This window comes from Anolis carolinensis, chromosome 6 (assembly GCF_035594765.1).
Source record: "Anolis carolinensis isolate JA03-04 chromosome 6, rAnoCar3.1.pri, whole genome shotgun sequence".
Lineage (NCBI taxonomy): Eukaryota > Metazoa > Chordata > Lepidosauria > Squamata > Dactyloidae > Anolis > Anolis carolinensis.
Window position 1 is genome coordinate 33,987,712 of NC_085846.1, and position 21,481 is coordinate 34,009,192.

Here is a 21,481-nt window from a genome sequence, read left to right on the forward strand (position 1 = left end):
CATAGAGACAAATACAGTTTTAGGTGGCTTATCTCAGGGTTGGTTGACTCACAGATGGGATAGAAATTTTCCAAAACAGCTGATGTTCATGGCATGTTTAGAACCTAGGAATTTGAATAACATACAGAAGGATGGCTGTTGTGATGGCACACATGCTACAGCAAAATTTTGAAAGGAAAAAGGTTTTTAAAACCTTTATTTAAAATGCTAGGCATTTGTTTGAACAGCAGCCTGGCAGGCAGAATCCCAAAAGGGTTGTTGTGTGTTTTCCGGACTGTATGGCCATGTTCCAGAAGTATTATCTCCCGATGTTTCACCCACATCTATGGCAGACATCCTCAGAGGTTGTGAGGTATATTGGAAATTGCCTAGTTTCCAACAGACCTCACAACCTCTGAGGATGCCTACCATAGATGTGAGCGAAACGTCAGGAGAGAATACTTCTGGAACATGGCCATACAGCCTGGAAAACACACAACAACCCTGTGATTCCAGCCATGAAAGCCTTCGACAACCCACAGAATCCCAAAAGTTCCAGTGCTTTCCTACTGAAGAGATGGAGCAAGGGAAGAAGTGTCACTTGCTGCATTCTGTCAGTCCCTCGATTGTTGAAGGCACAACAGTCCTGGCTGCCTTCCAGCATTTTCAAAAGGGAAACAGAGACATGCTTGTAAGACCTGCATTCTCATACTGCCCCCCAACGGACTCTGTGCTGCCTTCATTGGCTCGTTTTTTATAAACCATTCCTCTAGGTATTGTTAATTCTTCTGTATCTTGCTTTTTTCCAAAACTGGCTTGCAAAATACCGTAGTTAACAGAAGGATTTTCTAGTTCTCTTTTATCGCTTTCTCTATTTAACATTTTTAATTCCTCCTTATATCAAGGAAATTATTTACTTCTGCGTCTTTTTACATTAACAAATCACTATCCCAACAGTTTATATCTCCAAACGTGTACATTAAGTCTTTTCCTCTCCCTCCGATACATATTTACAAAACATTTCCCATTCTTTTAAGTATGTGTCCAGTGATTTATCCCGTAACCAAATTGTTAACTTGTCAATTTCTATTATTGTTTTTTCGTCATATTGTATTAATCTTGCACTTTTTACCAATAAACGTATCCTTATTCGGGGCCCAAGCATCAAGAAGGGGGATGTGTTCTTCCCATATTGAGTTCTTAATCTCTCATCCCTTCATGAGCAACAACAAAAAAAAAAAAAACGTTTAAGTTCTATATTATTAATACAGTATGTATTTAGTAATTCTGAAAAACACTAGCCTTTGCTACTTTTATTGAACTATCACATCCTACCTGTGTCCCTTTGTTTTGCTGTCTGTGCCTCTGTTCAGAAGATTTCACCTCACTTTCTGTCCTTGTGATCACTGGATTTTGGAAAATTTGGCTTGCGGAAACAAGGATTGGCGATAAAGCTTCAGTGGAGACACCTTTTCCCCATGATAATTCTTTCAGGAGCTATTCTCACTTCCTGTTGTCTCACCCCCATTCTTAACTGTGAGTCATTTTTAAGTCAGATGTTTGTAACTTGAGGATAGACTGTATTCTGTAACTTTTTGGAGCCTTAGGAAACATTCTTCTGCAGCCAATAAATATACATTTATCTTATTCTAACAAAGCAATAAATGCTAAAGGTAAGACCTTTTTCATAGCAACATTCTGAATTAGCTCCTCCAATTCAATTTCCATTATATGTTCACATTCAATGTACAATGCCTGCTGTTTTTAGCTTTTATCTGTTGCTAACAGTGTGCAACCTCACCATTACTTGTAGTTGCTTCTTGTAAGTCTAATTTAATCACATAAGAAATATGATTCGTTTTCTTTTCCAAATGTAGATTTTTCCTGTCATTTCGTCCGCTAGCTTTGTGCATAATTAGGCACATAACATGTCTTTCCACACTAAAGCAATGTGATCTCTAGACATCCTTGGAAGTGAGCTGAATGCCAAAGAAGGGCAACTCTGCCAATTTACACTGACACATGACTCTTAAAAATAGGGGGTTGCAATGTATTAGAGGGAATTCCAAATAAATAAATAAATGAGGATGTCCTTGGTGAATAAGAAAGACTGAAATGCAGCAGACTCACATTTCTCCAGCACCCATGGGGATTGATAGATGCCGATAAATGTGGTTGTTTTATTAAAATAAGCCTAATACTATGTTCCCCATACTATACCATAATCTCAGTATTAACTTGATATTAATATTTATTTATTTATCGTGTCAGAAGCAAATTGAGAATACATTTATAATGTATAAAAAACCACAATCAAGGTTAAAAACTTGGCATTATGCTAAATTTCCTTTGGCCAGAAGCTGGCCACTTGGGAGTGCCTCTGGTGTTGCTGTAAGAAGGTCCTCCATTGTGCATATGGCTGGGCTCAGACTGCATTGTAGTAGGTGGTCTGTAGTTTGCTCTTCTCCACACTCGCATGTCGTGGACTCCACTTTGTAGCCCCATTTCTTAAGTTTGGCTCTGCATCTCATGGTGCCAGATCGCAGTCTGTTCAGTGCCTTCCAAGTCGTCCAGTCTTCTGTGTGCCCAGGAGGGAGTTTCTCATCCGGTATCAGCCACTGATTGATGTTCCAAATTTTAGCCTGCCACTTTTGGACACTCACTTGCTGAGGTGTTCATGCAAGGCAGTTGAGGTTTATATATCTGTGGAAGGTCCAGAGTGGGAGAAAGAACTCTTGTCTGCTGGAGGCAAGTGTGAATGTTTCAGTTAATCACTTTGATTAGCATTAAAAAGCCTTGCAGCTTCAAAGCCTGGCTGCTTCCTGCTTGGGGGAATCCTTTGTTGGGAGGTGTTAGCTGGCCCTGATTGTTTCGTGTCTGGAATTCCCATTTTAAGACTGTTGTTCTTTATTTACTGTCCTGATTTTAGAGCTTGGAGGAGGCCTGCCATAGATGTGGGTGAAACATCAAGAGAGAATGCTTCTGGATCATGGCCATACAGCCCAGAAAACTTGCAGTAACCCAGTGATTCATGAAAGCCTTCAACATCACAATGTATATTGTATTTAAATGCCTATTTATGTTTTACCTTGATAGTGTACAATGTTGTTGATTAACTTTTGAGTTTTTAACATGTTGGAAGCCGGTTTGGGTCTCCATCATGGGAGAAAAGCGGCATATAAAGATTTATTATTACAGTAGAGTCTCACTTATCCAACACTCGCTTATCCAACGTTCTGGATTATCCAACGCATTTTTGTAGTCAATGTTTTCAATAAATCGTGATATTTTGGTGCTAAATTTGTAAATACAGTAATTACAACATAACATTAGTTCATATTGAACTACTTTTTTGGTCAAATTTGTATAACATGATGTTTTAGTGCTTAATTTGTAAAATCATAATCTAATTTGATGTTTAATAGGCTTTTCCTTAATCCCTCCTTATTATCCAACATATTTGCTTATCCAACATTCTGCCGGACCGTTTATTTTGGATAAGCGAGACTCTAATGTATTATTATTATTATAAACACAGGACTCCCCAGTGGTGGAGCGGATTAAACCGCTGAGCTGTTGAACTTGCTGACCGAAAGGTTGGCGGTTTAAATCCAGGAGTGGGGTGTGCTCACGCTGTTAGCCCCAGCTTCTACCAATCAAGCAGTTCAAAAACATTCAAATATGAGTAGATCAATAGGTACCGCTCCGGTGGGAAGGTAACAGCGTTCCATGCAGTCATGCCAGCCACATGACCTTGGTGGTGTCTATGGACAATGCCGGCTCTTTGGCTTAGAAATGGAGATGAGCACTAACCCCCAGAATCGGACATGACTGGACTTAATGTCAGGGGAAAACACAGAAAATAAACCATTACACAGACATATACTAAAGTTAGATATGAAAACAAGGTTAGCAAAGTAACATTGGAACCTTAAATCTTGTTAACGCCCAAAAGAAATATTCAAACAAGATGAAATGTTACGGGTGAATACAGCTTTGGAGAGGACACACACCATGTATTGACAAACAAAAGTAATTATTGACCACGATCCCTGATCAGTGCTGTCACTGCGGCGGAACCTTTGGCGCTCAGCTCGTGTTTCCCTGTTTCCATGGCTTCCTTTAAGGCAGTTCAAAAGAAGGACCACTTCCGGCGCGGACCAGAAGTGGCGCTCCTGAGCCTCCCGGGAGGCGGGATGGCGGCTCGGGCCGCGCTGCTGCTGCTTCTGCTGGGAGCGGCGGGAGCCGGCCCCGCCCCGGCGCAGGGTTCTCGGGGCGACCGGGAGCCCGTCTACCGGGAGTGCCTGACCCACTGCGAGAGGCGCAACTGCTCCGGGGCCGGGCTGCGGCACTTCCGCTCCCGCCAGCCACTCTACATGAGCCTGACAGGTAACGGGGAAGAGGGCAGGAGAGAGGCCACGCCCACCGCCAGAGACTCAGGGTCCGCAGTGTGGTCTTTTCAAGGAAGCCACGCCCACCAGGAACGAAGCCCCGTTCTCTCCTCTTCATTGGCGCTTGGTGGCACCGCCTACCTGTTCTATGGACCAATTACTTAAGGACCTTATCTACACTGCTATCTAATACAGTGTTCTCCTAACGTGGGTTCCAAACTGTATTGTAGGGTCAGTATAGACCAAGCATGGGCAAACTTGGGCCTTCCAGGGGGTTTTGGACTCCAACTCCCACCATTCCTAACAGCCTCAGGCCCTTTCCTTTTCTCCCTCAGCCGCTTAAGCGGCTGAGGGAGAAAAGGAAGGGGCCTGAGGCTGTTAGGAATGGTGGGAGTTGGAGTCCAAACCCCCCTGGAAGGCCCAAGTTTGCCCCTGCTTGATATAGATTCACATAATGCAGTTAAACTGCATTATATGATTCCCCCTTGACCGTATAATGTAGTTTCAAACTGCATTAAATGCCAGTGTAGATGGGACCTGAAGTTTTATGCTGGAAGGGGGGAGTCGCCAAGGAGATGGTGGGTCTTGTGCCTGTGCAAAGTGTCTTTCCTTCATTAAAGGATATCAAGTCTCTGAGGCCCCTTCCACACAGCTGAATAAAATCCCATATTTTCTGCTTGGAACTGAAATTTATATATTTATCTATTGGCTACATTTATATCCCACCCTTCTCACCCCTAAGGGGACTCAGGGCAGCTTTGGTTCGCAAGTTCAGCAGCTCAGCGCTTTAACACACTGTACACACAATATAAGAGCCCTGGTGGCGAAGTGCATTAAAGCACTGAGCTCCTGAACTTGCAGACCAAAAGGTCCCAGGTTCAAATCCCGGGAGCAGCTTGAGCGCCCGCTGTTAGCTCCATCTCCTGCCAACCTAGCAGTTCAAAAACATGCAAATGTGAGTAAATCAATAGGTACCGCTCCAGCGGGAAGGTAACAGCGCTCCATGCAGTCATACCTGCCACATGATCTTGGAGGTGTCTGCGGACAACGCCAGCTCTTCGGCTTAGAAATGGAGATGAGCACCAACCTCCAGAGTCAGACATGACTGGACTTAACGTCAGGGGAAACCTACACACAATATATTATGTTATTAGCATAGAACAATATAAGCATTATATATTACTATGTTTTATTATACCACTATGTTGCAATATTATTAGTAATATTGCATGTAATATGTAATATACAATTATAATAGATTATTATTATTATTATTATTATTGTATTGTATTACATTGTAATATTATTATCAATTTATGGCAGTGTGGACTCAGATAACCCAGTTCAAAGCAGATATTGTGGGATTTTCTGCCTTGATATTCTGGGTTATATGACAATGTGTAAAAGCCCTGGGTGGATTTACACCTTAGGCTTAGGTCTCTTCCACATAGTCATATAACTCATAATACTGAGACAGAAAATCCCGCAATATCTTCTTTGAACTGGGTTATGTGAGGTCCCTTCCACACAGCCATATAACCCAGAATATCAAGGCAGAATAATCCACAATGTTTGCTTTGACCTGCAATACCCAAGTCCACACTGCCATAAATTCCAGTTCAAAGCAAATAATGTCGGATTTTATTTAGCTGTGTGGAAGGGGCCTCAGAGTATCAAATCAGATAATCAATATCTGTTTCGAACTGGGCTATCTGAGTCTACACTGCCATATAATCCAGTTCAATGTGGATTTCATACAGCTGAGTGGAAGGGGGCACAATGCACTTTCACACCACTTCAGCTGCCATGGCTCCATGTTAAACAATCCTGGGAGTTGTAGTTTGGTGAGGCACTGGCACTCTTTGGCAGAGAAAGCTAAAAGCTTTGTAAAACTACAATTCCCACGATTCTATAGCATGCAACCATGGCAATTATGTTCATCTACAATGTAGATGCACCCTCTGAAGGTACTAGTGACATGCCTCTTCCTCCAGAAGAATTGAAAACATTGTGTATGACTTTTTTTTAAAAAAAATCAAAGCCTTTAAAGCATAGTACAATGGTCATATCACATCTTTTCCCAGATTTGTACCTCCCCAACCCTCCTGTTACATAGCATTATACAAATAGAGTACTGTCAGGTCTGTTACTGCTGCATTCTTCTAATTTTATCTGTTACAGATTGTTATTTTTATGTGTTTATTAATTGTTCAAGAACAACAACAAAGCTTTGAGGATTTTAATTTAATGTTATTTTATAATTGTATATATTTAAATGTCATGTATGTGGACAGTTGTCACTAGAAAAGTTGAGAATGCTTGGTAAAGAGGAGGATGGAACAAAAAGATGTCTCTTCCAGATGGATAGATTCAGTCGGAAGAGCCATGGCCCAAGGGTTATTGAGGAGAGGTGGTTTGGAGGTTTTTCACTCATTAAGTCACAGTGGGTTAAAGTGAACTTGAAGGCAGTTCACAACAACAGACCCTCTGGTTTCATCTAAACATACACCCAAGTAAGCGGAGTCAATGCGTTGTTTTAGCCTAGAACTCAGGTTAGGAGACTGAATCGGTCCTCAGCCTAATCTGCCCAGAAAAGAGCATTATTCTGAGTGTAACATTGTATGACAACCGTTTATATCACCTTCTGTTCTTTGAAGGAAAGGTCAGATACACATGTAATAACAGTGTGTATGGCATTGCATCATTAAACATTTTTCATCCTGCCTCTTTTACTGAGAAAAGTTTAATTATTCCCATTTTCAACATTTACATATTTAGTTGTGCATCTGAATTAGGCATGGCAAAAATACACCCCTGGTAGGATACCAAATAACAATTTTAATACAAATATAATATTTCCATTTTAGCTTTCTCCAAGCATTTGTGGCATATTGATATATCCTCTAATCCCACCCTCTTCCTTGAAATTTATTTTGATGATTCCACTGTTTTCAGGCATTGTCCAAACACCTCTTTTATTTTGTGAATTTCCCCCCATCTGTGTTCTAGGCTGGACCTGCAAAGACGATTGCAAATATGAATGTATGTGGCTTACGGTGGGCCTTTACGTCCAAGAAGGCTACAAAGTGCCTCAATTTCATGGAAAGGTAAAGCCATGTTTGCAAAGCCAAACTGCTGCAGTTGTGTGAATCGGAGAGGTTTAACGTTCTCATATCAGCCTGTTTGTCAGTTCACCCATATCCTTGAGTTTTTGAGGTAGGGGATGTTTAAAGCACCAGAGCAGAGAGATTTTCTATCTATGCCTTTTGAGAAACTTCAAATAAAGATGGCAGGGCTTGAATCTGAGGCATACGCTGGGCAATTGAGTCATGACGCCTTTATGCAGAAGGTACTCTTGAGACTGTGTATGTATGTATGTATGTATGTATAAACATACTATATCAAGACATCTAATAATCATACAACACAGGCAGTCCACAAGTTACAGATCTCACATATAGTTAAGAATGGGGGTGAGACCATAGGAAGTGTGAGGAAATCTACGCCAAGGAAAGGAAATTCACTCCTGGAAGAGTTATGGGGAAAAGGTGTCTCAACTGAAGCTTTCTCACCAATCCTTGTTTCCACAGCACACCAATTTTTTCAAAATTCAGTGATCACAGGGAGAGAAAGTAAGGTGACATCTTCTGAACAGGGGCACAGACAGCAAAACAAATTTCACATATGTGTTAACCCATTCCTGTGCTATCCAAAACATATGTATATATATTTGGCTGGAGAAGAAGGAAGCAGTAGTTCAATATATCTGGAGTGTCTGACTTGGTAAAGGCTGCTTTAACTCCAAACCAGACTTGGGGGGTGGGGGGAACTGTATTTTCACTTTTGGTTGATGACCTTCTTTTTTCTTCTTGCTGTCCTTCTCTTCTCTCCTATCCACTCTCCATAGTGGCCCTTTTCCCGTTTCCTGTTTTTTCAGGAACCTGCTTCTGCCTTTGCTTCATTCCTTAATGGACTTGCCAATTTTGTGATGCTGAACAGATACAAAGCTCTTGTCCCTCGTTCTTCTCCCATGTACCATACTTGTATCGCCTTTGCTTGGGTAAGTGGTTTTTAAATATTGTTTTCCTGTGGCAACAATCCTTTTGTATATATGAATGTACATCAGAAGCCACTCTATGAGGACATGGGCTTAAATGATGCCTTTGGAAAGGATCTTAAATTACAGTAGCTCTAATCATTATCTGAATTGCAGTTGTGGCAGAGGGTAAGAAAGAGTTGCCCTTCTACAGTACACAAAGAAAAAGAGGGAAGTTATAAAGAAGGGATACATAGGTGCAAAATTAGCACCAGGCCTGAACATCGATTCTGGGAGTACTTCACTTTTACTGATACATTTTTCCCAGCATTTCCATAATTTCATAGCTCAATTAGGTTTTTGATATAAGTACCATATGATATTCACTTGGGGGCTTAGCTGAGCAGCTCGTTTTTATGTGTTTCTACAATGTTTGCTCCATAGTTTTATTGATCAATCTCAAAAAATGTGATGTTTTCTGGCTATTATTTCTTCCCTTCAGGTTTCTTTAAATGCCTGGGTCTGGTCTACAGTTTTCCACACTCGAGAAACAAACCTAACTGAGGTGAGCAGTTACAGTTAAGTCATGAAAACATCGCCAAATTTGAGTAGGGATCTCTTTTGCAAGAAAATTTTGATTGATATTTCCAGTGTTTTATTTTTTCTAAAGATAAATATTACATAGCAAATATTTTTTTCTAAGTCATAGTACAGTTTGCATGAGATTTTCTTCCAAGATAATTCTGGAATAGCACTTTTTTCAAACTTACCGGTAATAGTCATGATTGTTTATTGTTTATACAGCACTGTAAATTTGTGTTGTACTTGATAACAAAGACAGTTCCTTGTGCTAAAAGGAGAGCCATCTAATGCATGATGTAAAGGAAAAAAGGGGAAATAATTTTAATAAGTATTGTGTATAGTTAGTTTTTATTTCACGTGGGAGATGTGGCCTAACATCTTTGCTAAATGCACTGTATTTCATAGCATAATAGTAAAAGGGTGTGTGTGACTATATGATGAAATACAGTCTTTATTTTGTTACATTTATTTCTCATCTTCACTTTGAGGAACTCAAAGTGAAGCCCATGGTTCTCTTCACTCTGTCTCATTTTAAGTGTACAATAAGCCTATGAAATAGATTAGCCCTACAAAAGACACCGAACCAAGGTAACTCAAGACCCTTCCACACAATCATATAACCCAGAATATCAAGGCAGGAAATACCATAGTATCTGCTTTGAACTGGAGTATATTGCAGTGTGGACTCAGATAACCCAGTTCAAGGCAGATATTGTGGGATTTCCTGCCTTGATATCCTGGGTTATATGGCTGTGTGGAAGGGCCCCATAGGCCCTTCCAGACAAGCCCCATGTCCTAGGATCTGATCCCATGTTTTCTGTTTATCCCAGATTATCAGACACTGGGGACTCGTATAATCCAGTTTAATGCAGAAAACCTGGGATTAGATCCTGGGATATAGGGCCTATCTGGAAGGGCCCCAAGTGAGTTTTGTAGCTCTGCTCTTATCCAACAGTACATTCTCTTCAACAGAACCAGAAAAACTTCATAGTATAAGTAGCCTTTAAAGCACAAGAAAAATGATGATCTTACTAGGGCAAACCATTTCTGGAATGCTCTAGTCAAAAGCCAGCGAGGTGTCAGATTATTCCAGACAAGTTGTAGGTCATATTTATAGTGAAAAAAGTAATGGGGATAGTGTGGGGAACATCTCTGTGTTACTCTAAAAAAGATAGGAGGAATCACAGAAATATTTAAAGCTAGCAGATAGCTTTGAGTGAGATCTCTAATGCAGTTTTATCTTCCCACAGAAAATGGACTATTTTTGTGCATCAGCAGTCATCCTTCATTCTATTTACTTGTGTTGTGTCAGGTGAGTCTTCTAAGTAGAGACATGATGAATCAGGCCAAAGGTCTCTGTAGCTTTCCATCAGACAGAACTTTCTTACTGTTAATGACAAAGTGGCAAGAAGGTATTTATTAAGATTCCACTATGTGATGGGCAATAAATTAATAGGGATACCACCTCTAATACAAATAGTATAGCAACTACTGATGGGGTTTGCAATTCTGTGTTTCCAGGACCTAAGTACCTGTTAAAAACAGGGTTTCTTGGAGGTGTCTTATTTACAGAGTTGCCACAAATCAAAGTCATTAAGAATGTGGTAATTAATAGCAAAAATGACAACATTTTTTCCAAAAATAGATTGGTCTGATTTACTTTCAAAGCAATCTAGACTGATAGCAATCATGGCATCTCTTTGCGCCCACAGTGTTAACTGTATGCCATGTGAAAACTGTTCCTTTGCTTCTGTCCTGAATCTTGTTCTACTCAACTGCATTGCGTAATCACAGATTACAGAGTAAAGGCAGGAGAAAAATCCCTCTCATTTCGCTTTCTGCATTACATGTATAATTTATTATGTTTAAAAGACAAAGCAACTTTTGGCTGCTGCGTGTTGCCATTGGTCTTGTGCTGCATTCTAGTGAGATTTAACTTCTTTTAAATAGAAAACTAGCACAGATGTTCTAGATTTCACCCCTCCTCTGCCTTCTGAAAAGGAAGTTGTATTTTCCTCTGTGGTGCACAAAATTATTCTAAACAGAATAGAGAAGGATTTCACATTGGCAATTTAAATAGAATTAAGAAAAGAAAATGTAACTTCTCTCTCTAGAGGGGTTGTCATCTTTGTGTCTGGAAAGGCTCCTGTGCTTTCAGTGGCAATGTGATAGGTAGAAACATGGCAGTATTTCTATAGCCACAACTTCCTACATGGAAACATTGCAACAGTTGCTTCTCTTCACTTCCAACCACACCTTGACTAAACATGCAAGAATTTTGCTGGAACAAAATGGTAGCATTCATACTTGTTACATATGTGTTTGTCTGTATTATTCTCATATATATGAAGCTTCCTTAAATTATCACATGTAATCTGATTTGGAATAAAGCAGGGATGCTTGCTTGAACTATGAGCAATCAATATTCTCCTGCAATGGTGGGCAAAATATATTTGTGTTGTGTCAACTTTGGCTGGATGACAGTGGGTTTGCCTTTGCAGCATTTTTGTACTCCTATACTATGAGGAAGTATGTCAGCTGCGATACCTATAAACTATTGTACCCTTGAACATTTCTTCAGCACATCTTCTTTTCCTTGCAGAACCCTGGGCCTGAAACATCCAACCTTTGCTAACGCCTTTGGGTGCTTCCTGCTGCTCTTCCTGGCCTGCCACGTCTCGTATCTCACGCTTGTGCGCTTTGACTATGGTTACAACATGGCTGCTAATGTGGCAATTGGTGAGGCTCAGTGGAGTGGCATTCCTTTATTTTTCAGACATACTGATGTGAACAGCTGGGATGTTGGTGTGGCTTGCAGATGATGTCATATAGTGGTCCAGCAGATAATAGGACAGTGTGAGGGTTGCAGGTCTGCATTTGGTAACACTGTGACATTAAAAGACATTAAAAGAAAAGCCTATTGAAAATGACGACTGCTTCAAAACAATGCACATGGAACATCCCTCATTCTGAATCCAATTCCTGTTATTGATTGGCTACTGGAAGCATTTGTTTGCTTTAAATCAAGACACATGCTCCCTGCACACCTTTTTACAGTTTCATGTGTGCACTGGCCTTGTTTATTTGGAATAGCAATCATGAGAGAGTCACTAAATTCTTCTGCTGCTGTCATTTTAAGCAGAGGCTGGATGGCCATCTGTCAGGGGTGCTTTGAATATGATTTTCCTGCTTCTTAGCAGGGGGTTGGACTGGATGGCCCATGAGGTCTCTTCCAACTCTATGATTCTGTGATACAAGGGCTGGCCTTACTGTAAGACAAACAAAGTGAAGCAGCTGTTGGGAGGCCAGAAGAGATGTCAGAGGATGGGCACTGAGCTGCCTAGTCAGCCTTGCACCCACTACATTAGTCTTCATGTGCAGTGACTGAAGGGATGCTTCCCCATCATGAATACTGAGGTAAAATTCGATTGCCCATCGAATGTACATTATATTAGGAAGATAGGCAGATCTCAAAAATGTCCTCAACTCAGTGAAGCATATGAGTCCAACATTGCTGCCCATCCTCACTTTCTACTATTACAGTCAGACCCCCACATTTGCTGGGGTTAGTGCCATATGACTCCTCCAAAAATGGAAGTCTGAATAAAAATCCCGTTTTTTTTTTAAATCTGAGTGAATGCCTCTCTAGGAATCTAGGTCCCCCAGTGTGATTCTGTAGTCAGTTTCTGCCAGAGACTGACCTCAGAATTGTGCTGCCAGAGGTTGAGCACAGAATTGTGATTTCCAGTGGAAATTGGCCATAAAGTTCCACTGGAGGACCTAGACATTTTTAAGGTAAAGGTTTCCCCTGACATTACATCTAGTCATGTCCGACTCTGGGGGTTGGTGCTCAACTCCATTTCTAAGCTGAAGAACTGGCATTGTCCGTAGACACCTCCAAGGTCATGTGGCATATTGTACATGTACATATTGAGGGTCCTTTTGAGAAAAGTACTGGTGGATCAAAATATATGATGCTTATTGTAGAAAGAATGAGCAGATTCGGTTATGCATATTTCTTTGCAGACTTATCAGAAGCAACTAGAAAATTGAGTGATTGGCTAAGTTTGGTAGAAAATGTGTATGAAAAGAAATTGGACACTTTAATAATTGACAAAGGTGCAGGAGTCTGTGGCAGTGAATTTAAAGCATTGTTAAGGTCAAAGAATATTAATTGGATTGAAATTGAACAAATGAAAGGTGAAGAAGGTGTTGCTGAAAAAAGAGCACAGCTGTTAAATGAGATGAAATTGTGTATATTTAAAGACAGTCATATAGCTAACAGTTATTGGCCAGAAGTGTTATAAACATGTAATTATTTGACAAACAGGCTGTGGGATGAGTGTGTGCAAGACATTTCTTTTCGAAAGTTGTATGATCATGTACCAAATTACAAGTTTTTGAGAATATTTGGCCAGAGAGCAAATATAGTCATCCCAGCCAGTGAGAGAGCAAATAAGAAAGAAAAATACAAAGAAATGACATTCATTGGGTACAGCAAAACGTCTTACAAGTTCTTAGAGATGCCTACCAAAGTGAAATTGTCAAAGATGGCTTATTTGGAAAAACCCAGAGATTGGAATAATATACATTTTAATGTAGAAAAGTTACATGGTTTTCAGAGAGTTAAAGTTAATGTAGAAAGTGAAGAAACATCTAAGAAAGTAATTGAGTCAGTGAAATCAGAATGCACAACACCAAAGAAAGTAAGTCAAGGTACACCTAAGAAAGAAGGAACAAGAAGAAGATCTAGTAACAAAGGTGTAGACACACAGGTGAAACAAGAAGCTAAAGAAGAGGTAAATTTGAGTCATGTTAGTGTAGAGAAGAAGAGATATGCTTTAGTACCATATACATATGATCCAACGAAGTTTTATAAAACACCTGTGGCAAAAGATTTTGTTAGTAGAGGTAGATTTGTAATTGTTGAAGAATGAGTCTATAGTTGTTGGTGATTGTGTGTAATGAATTGTAAACTTGTGAAAGTGTTCCCCATACATGTAAAAAGAAGTTTTGTATATGTTTGTTTAACCTCAGTTACAAAGTTAGACATTCAGAGTGTAACAATGTTATGACTGTGAAATAAGATGATTGAAATGTGTTCGAGCTGTGTATATAACTGTGATGACTAAATTACATTTAAAGAGGGGGAATTGTTGAAGTGGGAATTATTGTATATAGAGTTGTTTAAATGTAATTGAGTTATAGTGTTGCAATGTGAGCTGGAGATTGCATCATGCACTGTCTGCTGTCCACTATGCGAGTGTGTAAAGAGTTAACTGTGTATTGCATCAGACAGCAGAGGTGGTTATAAATAGCTCCTTGTGTTATCTCTCTGCCCTCTGCTCTCTACCTCTCTGCACTCTGTCTGTATATATCGTCTTGAGAGTTTTCCGTTTGTTAGTAAATCTTTTGTAGATAGCCAAACAGGCTTCAGCCTCTTTATTGGTGCCAGTGATTCTTCGTTGATCTTCCGCTGCATGTGTGTTTATCCAAACCGCGCGCTCTGACAATGACTGCATGCAGCGCCATTACCTTCCCGCCAGAGCGGTACCTATTGATCTACTCACATTTGCATGCTTTTGAACTGCTAGGTTGGCAGAAGTTGAGGCCAACAGCGGGACCTCAGCTTCATTCCCTGGATTCGAACCAGCGACCTTTTGGTCAGCAAGTTCAGCAGCTCAGCGGTTTAACATGCTATGCCACCGGGGGCTCCTATAGAGATTTTTAAAGAGACCATGTTAACCAAATCCACAAATAACATTATGTAACACAGTTTTTGTGCCTGGATTATAAATGTCCTTTCCTAATTGGGTCTATCATAGAAAGATAGAAAAGGTTTATTAAACTGAAAAAAAAGTTTTTGCAAGACAAAATGCAGCACATTTTGCAATAGTTTTTCAATGAATATTGCATCAAATCTCAATCAATTCAACATAGTTTGTGGCAGCCACAAAACACGAAGTGTCTGGAGTACAAAAACTTTCTTCAAAGTAAATACCACATAATTAAATAGGAAGAAGACTTTCAAACCAGGAACAGAAAAACTTTCAATGTGAAAGGCTGACTATACTATGTTGATTCTCTTTTCTTTTTTTCTGATGCTGTTTTTTGCAGGCCTTCTCAATCTTTTTTGGTGGCTGGGCTGGTGCGTGAGGAATCAACAACGTCTGCCTTACGTCTGGAAGTGTGTGGCAGTTGTGCTACTGCTCCAGGCTTTGGCTCTTCTGGAGCTTCTGGATTTCCCACCATTGCTTTGGGTCTTTGATGCCCATGCCATCTGGCACATCAGCACTATCCCTGTCAACATCCTTTTCTACAGGTCAGCCTTGATGCTTTCCCCCCTCTCTTCCTCACTTTTGTACTTTTTTGGCCTTGGAGATTATTGCCACAAGATGCAGTCTCTTTATCATACTTTTAAAACTATTGGATGAGCCCATAGTAACTATGTATCTGTCAACCATAGTTAATCTACATATTCAGAGGCATTCTACTTTAAAATATGAGATGATGGGAATAAACTGGGAGAAACCATGATCTACAGCAGAGGCAGGGGACATTTGACATTTGACTAGGTTGGATGGAAATTGATAGTCTTCTGTACAAATATTCTACCCCTACTCTGTATCATGTTTTACAGCATTGCCTGGTAAATTATCTAGTCTGTAGGGAGTCTGATTAAAACATGGTTCATATGCCTCTGAAAAATGAATCTGCGTGTAGCTTTTTGACCAGAGTATAGTGTGTTGAGAAAATATTCCATGCTTCTGTTTGTTGTGGTGTCACATATCTGCTGGGGAACATATAAAGCATAGGAATATGGTAGATGGAGAAATAAGACTTCTTCTGAGGACAGAATCAGGATATGGCAAGAGGTGGCAGAGCTTGGGATAATTTATTTTTAAACTGCAGCTCTCGTAATAACCCTTTCCCCATGCTATCTGGTAGATTCTGGAAGCTGTATTTTTAAAATGACTTTTCCAAACTCTGATAGGCAGATACACCACAAGTTCTTTGACCCAGTACTACTAGTTTATAAAACCTGTTCTCATTCCTTTAAATATAGGCTTATTAGCTAATCTAGTCCATCACTTAATGACTGTTCCATTAACTTTGCCATTCCTCTTCTTCTTGCAGTTTCCTTGTTGACGACAGCCTTTATCTCTTGAAGGCCAACTCTGACATTCTTAAAATAGACTAAACCCTTTGGTGAAATATAGCTCGGAGCAAGGCATACAGCTTTATGGAAGATACCCCTCAATTACTTCCATCATCCAAGGAGTGCAGAGCTTTAGGCCTACTTTGTTCTAAGTATCGGTGACAATTTGCACTCCTGTTTCTGCTCTTCTACACCTAAAGCATCCATATCTGGATTCTGTTGCCATGAATGGACTGCCTTCTTTCCTAACTATGTCAAGATTTACATACCTTCTCCCCTGGAACTTGATTTGGGTTCCTTATTTTGCCTTCCCAACAATTTTCATGCCTCTCTGGAGAGAGCAGGGACTGATTAGCTTGTTCTACCCAGTTCCTTTTTTTTCTTTTATGAGTGGCTTTATTGTAGGTGCACTTGCTGGTCCAGAAGGTTTTGCTAACAGGGCATCAAAATGAGCACTGAAAATGGCAGTAGCTGTTTTTGCCAAACTGGAGCTTGTTTGTGTAGAAACCTTCTATGGCTGATTTGGAAGATCAATTACGTGAGCAAAGAAATTGTTATACTGCTTTCCTAAGAGGCAGGGCCATCCCTGCCATTAGGTAAAGTGAAGCAGTCAATTTAGATATCAGATATGAAGATGAGAAACAAGAATGACTGTATGTTCTACAAAATCTGTCCTGGACTCCCCCTTTTTTTTTTTTTTTGGCTTCTGTCCTCAGATGCAGTGGGAGACATTATTCCTTCTCTACTGTTAAAGATTCAGCTGTCACTCTAATCAGGTTTTATGTACAAAATGGAGGGATGCACAGCAAATGTCTTGAGAAGGCTATTTTTTTGTTCTTTGCCAAATATCAGGAACTTGCTTCTACTCTAGAAAGGAGAACAGAAGATTGATGCTGTGTTGTAATTATTTCTCTTAAACAAGCAACAGCACATATATCCTGTCCCAATTATAATTTATCCCTCCTTATTGCTGTATACATACTCTTGAGACACTCAATTATTACTACTATATCATCTGTTCTGGGGTGCTATGTCCTAGGATTTGGTGTCTAAGCCATGGCCCAAATTATGTTTGGAGAAAATCTTAAGGAATCATGCTAGAAAACAAAATGGCTGAAATGAATACTGTGAAATTTCCATCAGAGACTATTTTTACCAGGCTGTGGAAGTTATTTAAGGATTTTTCAAGATGAAATGCAAGCCAGAGCTAGCAAAGAAATAAATAGCATTACTCTTTTCCATCTGCTCACTATTTTTAAAATAGCAATATAGACACTATCAACTGGAGTGGGGGCTGAGCATGTGGACGATAAGATTTGTTTCGCTGTATCCAGCCAAAACTCCATCCGGGCCATTGCCATCAGTTGCAGTCAGCTGTGGCCAAGAAGTTCACAAGCAAGACCCGACAAGAAGATTTTTCCTCTGCTACCTATCTCCAGCATCTCTGAAGTCTGTTTTCTCAGGTTTTGTTTTCAGCTGCTCTGGCTAGTCATCATTGGACCAATCAAACCCCTTTGAGTTGGATTCATGAAGCCTGAAAATTTATTGTGTACTTTTGGCATCCAATCCATCTTCTTTCTGTCTTTTGGAAGAGCTTGCAGCTAAAAGAGGAGTCCCTTCCAGTTTGGGACAGAAAGCATAAAACTGTTTCTGCCAACACGCAAGGTTGATTTCTTGCACCTTCCCTGCAGTGCTTCTAACCTTCCCACATCTTGGTCATCTGGAAATGATAGCACTACTCATTAGGGACCCATTAGGGTCAGCAATGATCTGAGATACACAAATGTGTTCAGCCTCTTAGAAAGATCTTCCAGAAGACAACCCAGAAGAGGAAGCAGAGGAGGCCAGAAGTGCCTTTTGTGCAAAGAGTGCCAAAGTGTTTCTAAGGTTCCCAGGACTAAAAAAAAGAACCAAAGTTTTAAAAGAGACAATGGATCGCTCATATAGGTGTTGTGACTAATCGGCCACTAGGTGGCAATGGACACCAATTCACCAGTGCTTTGAAAAGTTCCTTTTTAATCAGATGTTAGACTTTTCATACTTTGTTTTAATGCTGTGCTTTTGTTTTCAAAATCAAGGGTTTCTTTATTAAATTGCTAAAGGGTACTTTGGATGCATATATACTGTGCCGTGAATGCCGTTTGACACTACTATAATTGCTGTGGCTCAATTCTATGAAATAGTGGGATCTGTAGTTTTATTTGCTCTTTAGCCTTCTTTGCCAAAAGTGTATTGGTGCCTCACCAATCTACAAATCTCAGGATTCCATCAGACTGAGCCAGAGCAGTTAAAATGGTGTCAAACTGCATTTTACAGTGTAGAGACAGCTTAAGAGAAGATTTGCCAATCCTTTGTCTTTTGCAGGATATAGCCACAGAGTATGGTTGTATTCTTCTGTGTTACCAGCATGTGCGACTTCTTCGCAGTGTACTGAGGTTCTTTGGCAACTGGGCCAGTGTGCAAAAAGTTTAGTGAGATAGGAAGATTTTTAAAAGCCTTTGTTTCAGTGGATTATGTTTACCATTAGAATTTTCACCAAATCCGGGAAGAGAAGGACTAGAAAGTTATGTTTCATTGTGACTACTCACCCATCCCTTGGTGACAGAACTCCATGCCTCTGAAGGTTGTGTGGCAGGCAGATATTTAGGATTCAAAGCTATCTCCACAGTCAGAGCATCTCCATGTCAAGTAATAGAGCTGGATAATGGAGTGCTTCTCAGACTGTAAATTACTTTTTTTCCTCGTATCAAGTGTATGCTGATTGGCTACAGTTGTTCCTTTTTTTACTGGAAAATTGCACGGACCAGCAGCCAATAGCTCATGGATCAGCACCAGTCTAGGAACATCCATTGGTGTCATGATTAGTGTGTTAAGCTGAGACTTGTAAGATTTGGGCTCTAGTCTTCATTTAGCTAAAAGTCAGTGGCTAACCTAGTGTGAGTTACTCCTGGCCTGATCTACCCCAGAGGATTCTTGTGGAAAGTGGAGAACTTTTGAACTCATTGTAGGAATAGTGGAGTATAAATGTAATAGAGGAATATAATAATACACCTTTGGTGCCTGGTCAAGTTCTGCCTGTTTTATAGCTGCTCAAAAGCATGGGGAGAACCCTGCCAAGAAAAAAAGCAGACAGATCTTTTTATCCTCCCCATCAAATGTGGATGGAGCTCACAATGTGCCAGAGGAGAGCAAACAAAGGGGATCCAAACAGATTGGCCTTCATTGTCAGGTTGTTAGAACAGTTGGCAAAAATGTAAACTTGAATAAGTATGCCTGGTATAGGTGGAGTTTTATTGTCAGACTCGGTTATTACCCAGATTTTAAAATTACAGAATAAAGACCAGGACCTTTCCATGCAATTCTATAACAGAGATTCAGAATTTAGCTCATGGATTCAATCTCCTGGAAGCTTCATGTTTTGTACTCATAAAAAAAACAATCATGCTATTTCGTGCATACCTGTTGTGATTGAACTGTGACTGATTGCCATTATGCAGTCAGGAAAATACCATTCTGCAAGGAGGTATTGGATACTTTTTGTGCAATGTCTGCATTCTGCAATACTTGCATTCTGTCATCAAGGGGATTCCAGCCACTAATGCTAATATTCTGCAGACTTCTGTGTAAACATGTTAGCTAGCTTTCCCAACTTGATGCCTTCCAGATGTTTTGAGCTAGTGTCTTCTTCCTCAGCAAGCTTGATCAATAACTATTGTGGCTAGGGATTGTTTGGGACTTGTAGTCCAAAAAAGATAAAACCAGGGCACCAGGTTGAAGAAGGACAAAGTGTAGTATATATCAGAGATGTGAAACATATTGAAAGTGTCGAAACTACCTCTGCAGTTTGCCCATGTCTCCAAAGGTGCCAGGGCCAAACTAGAAGGAACATGTGGTAGGCATGCTCCTACTGTCACTGTTAGCACACCCCTCCTCTGTAAGCAGAGTTATGCATGGGAAGACAACCAAGCTGGTTGGGAAAGGGATGCAAAGTTGGGACCACTGGTCTTCTCACTGACACAGCAGGAGGAGCCAGCTTGCTGTGCTCTTCACTTGGTTGCCAGGGCCAACTGCACAGTACTTTTGGGCCTCCAGGACATTTTTGCATGCTTGCTTTTATATAGTATCCACCTTCAGATTAACTCTAATCCTGTTGCTATAGTCAAAAAACCACTTCTCTTCTATTGGCCCCTGCAGTGCCCCCAGTTTCTAAGAACTGTACATTCCACACAAGCTTTGCCAACCTTTTTGGCTGGGAGCTTGGAAACTGGATGGCTGCAGGTGACCTGTTCAGGCTTGCATCTAAGGCCATGGCATTTGTCCCGAAGGTCAGAGAATGTCAGAGAGCTGCTTTCCAGAATCTTTTGAGACAAAGCTCTTGGTCCGAAGGCAGCCGTGATAGTAACCCTGTCATTGTTTTGCATGCAGACGATTTGGGGTTCATATCATGGCATTTCCAGTGAAAAGTTCAAGGTAGAAAGAGTTCTGTCTGGAGCAGTACTGTTAATGTACACAGTCCTGTGCTGAACAGACAAACAGACTGCAGTTCTATTGATGACAGATGCAGGCATAGCCTACAATTGTCTATGTGTTGTATGTTGTAGAAGAAGGAATATAACAACAGTAAGGGGAGTCTTACAATTGTGGTGGAAGCCTTTATCGTCTTCATTTTAAGGGAGAAGTCTTATGATCGTGGCAGAAACTATGCTGGAAACAAGCAAAACCAGAATACTCCCAGGCTCACCCCTTTCTCCTTTTTGTGCCCTTACGGAACTGTACCCAGAAGGCTCATCCACTTCCCTCATCCTTGATGGTATTAGTGCATTGAGAAAGTTTACAGGATCGCAGCAATAGTTTGACTTGTTATAAAGGCAGGTGCCAATTTTCTAATCACTGTGGCTGAAAACTCAGTGAAATGATAGAACGGATGCCTTCTACTACTTAATGATTCAAAATTCTGTATCAAGAGCTATGTTTTGCAAATGTGGCAGATTATACTGAGTATATGCATACATATTTTTTTTTCTGATCTGTTCTATTTTTTGGCCTGACTAGGTCTGTTTCTGTTCTTTATGGGGCAGGAATGAGAAGCTATGCTGGCTGGGAGATCATGAAAGTTAATGTCCAGTCCATCTGTGGGACGCCAGGTTGGGGGAAACCGAGTTATACTGTGAAGTATTCTGTGGTGAATTTCATTGTGTGTCACTGCTGGGGTATCAGTTTGCAAATCAAATCTTTTGGGACTTATGTCTCAATTGATGTATGCTGTAATTCCAATAAAAGAATGGTAATTAAATTTAAGATTTAAACTCTTGACCTGCCTGATTTAGCAGTTGA

At 40.4% G+C, this 21,481-nt stretch overlaps 1 protein-coding gene across 2 annotated transcripts; it reads left to right on the forward strand.

Annotated features, from left to right (window-relative positions):
- Positions 1–4,120: 4,120 nt before the first annotated feature.
- On the forward strand, positions 4,121–21,445 carry pgap3 (post-GPI attachment to proteins phospholipase 3). 2 transcript variants are annotated; one of them, XM_008113333.3, is made up of 8 exons: positions 4,121–4,368; positions 7,380–7,477; positions 8,308–8,430; positions 8,909–8,971; positions 10,239–10,300; positions 11,591–11,727; positions 15,106–15,310; positions 16,126–21,445. In XM_008113333.3, the coding sequence occupies exons 1-8, from the start codon at positions 4,176–4,178 to the stop codon at positions 16,187–16,189; spliced, it is 945 nt and encodes a 314-aa protein (XP_008111540.2). In that variant the 5' UTR covers positions 4,121–4,175; the 3' UTR covers positions 16,190–21,445. The 2 variants fall into 2 exon arrangements, with proteins under 2 accessions (XP_008111540.2, XP_003222491.3); XM_003222443.4 differs by having other exon boundaries at positions 4,122–4,368; positions 8,278–8,430.
- The last annotated feature ends 36 nt before the right edge of the window (positions 21,446–21,481 follow it).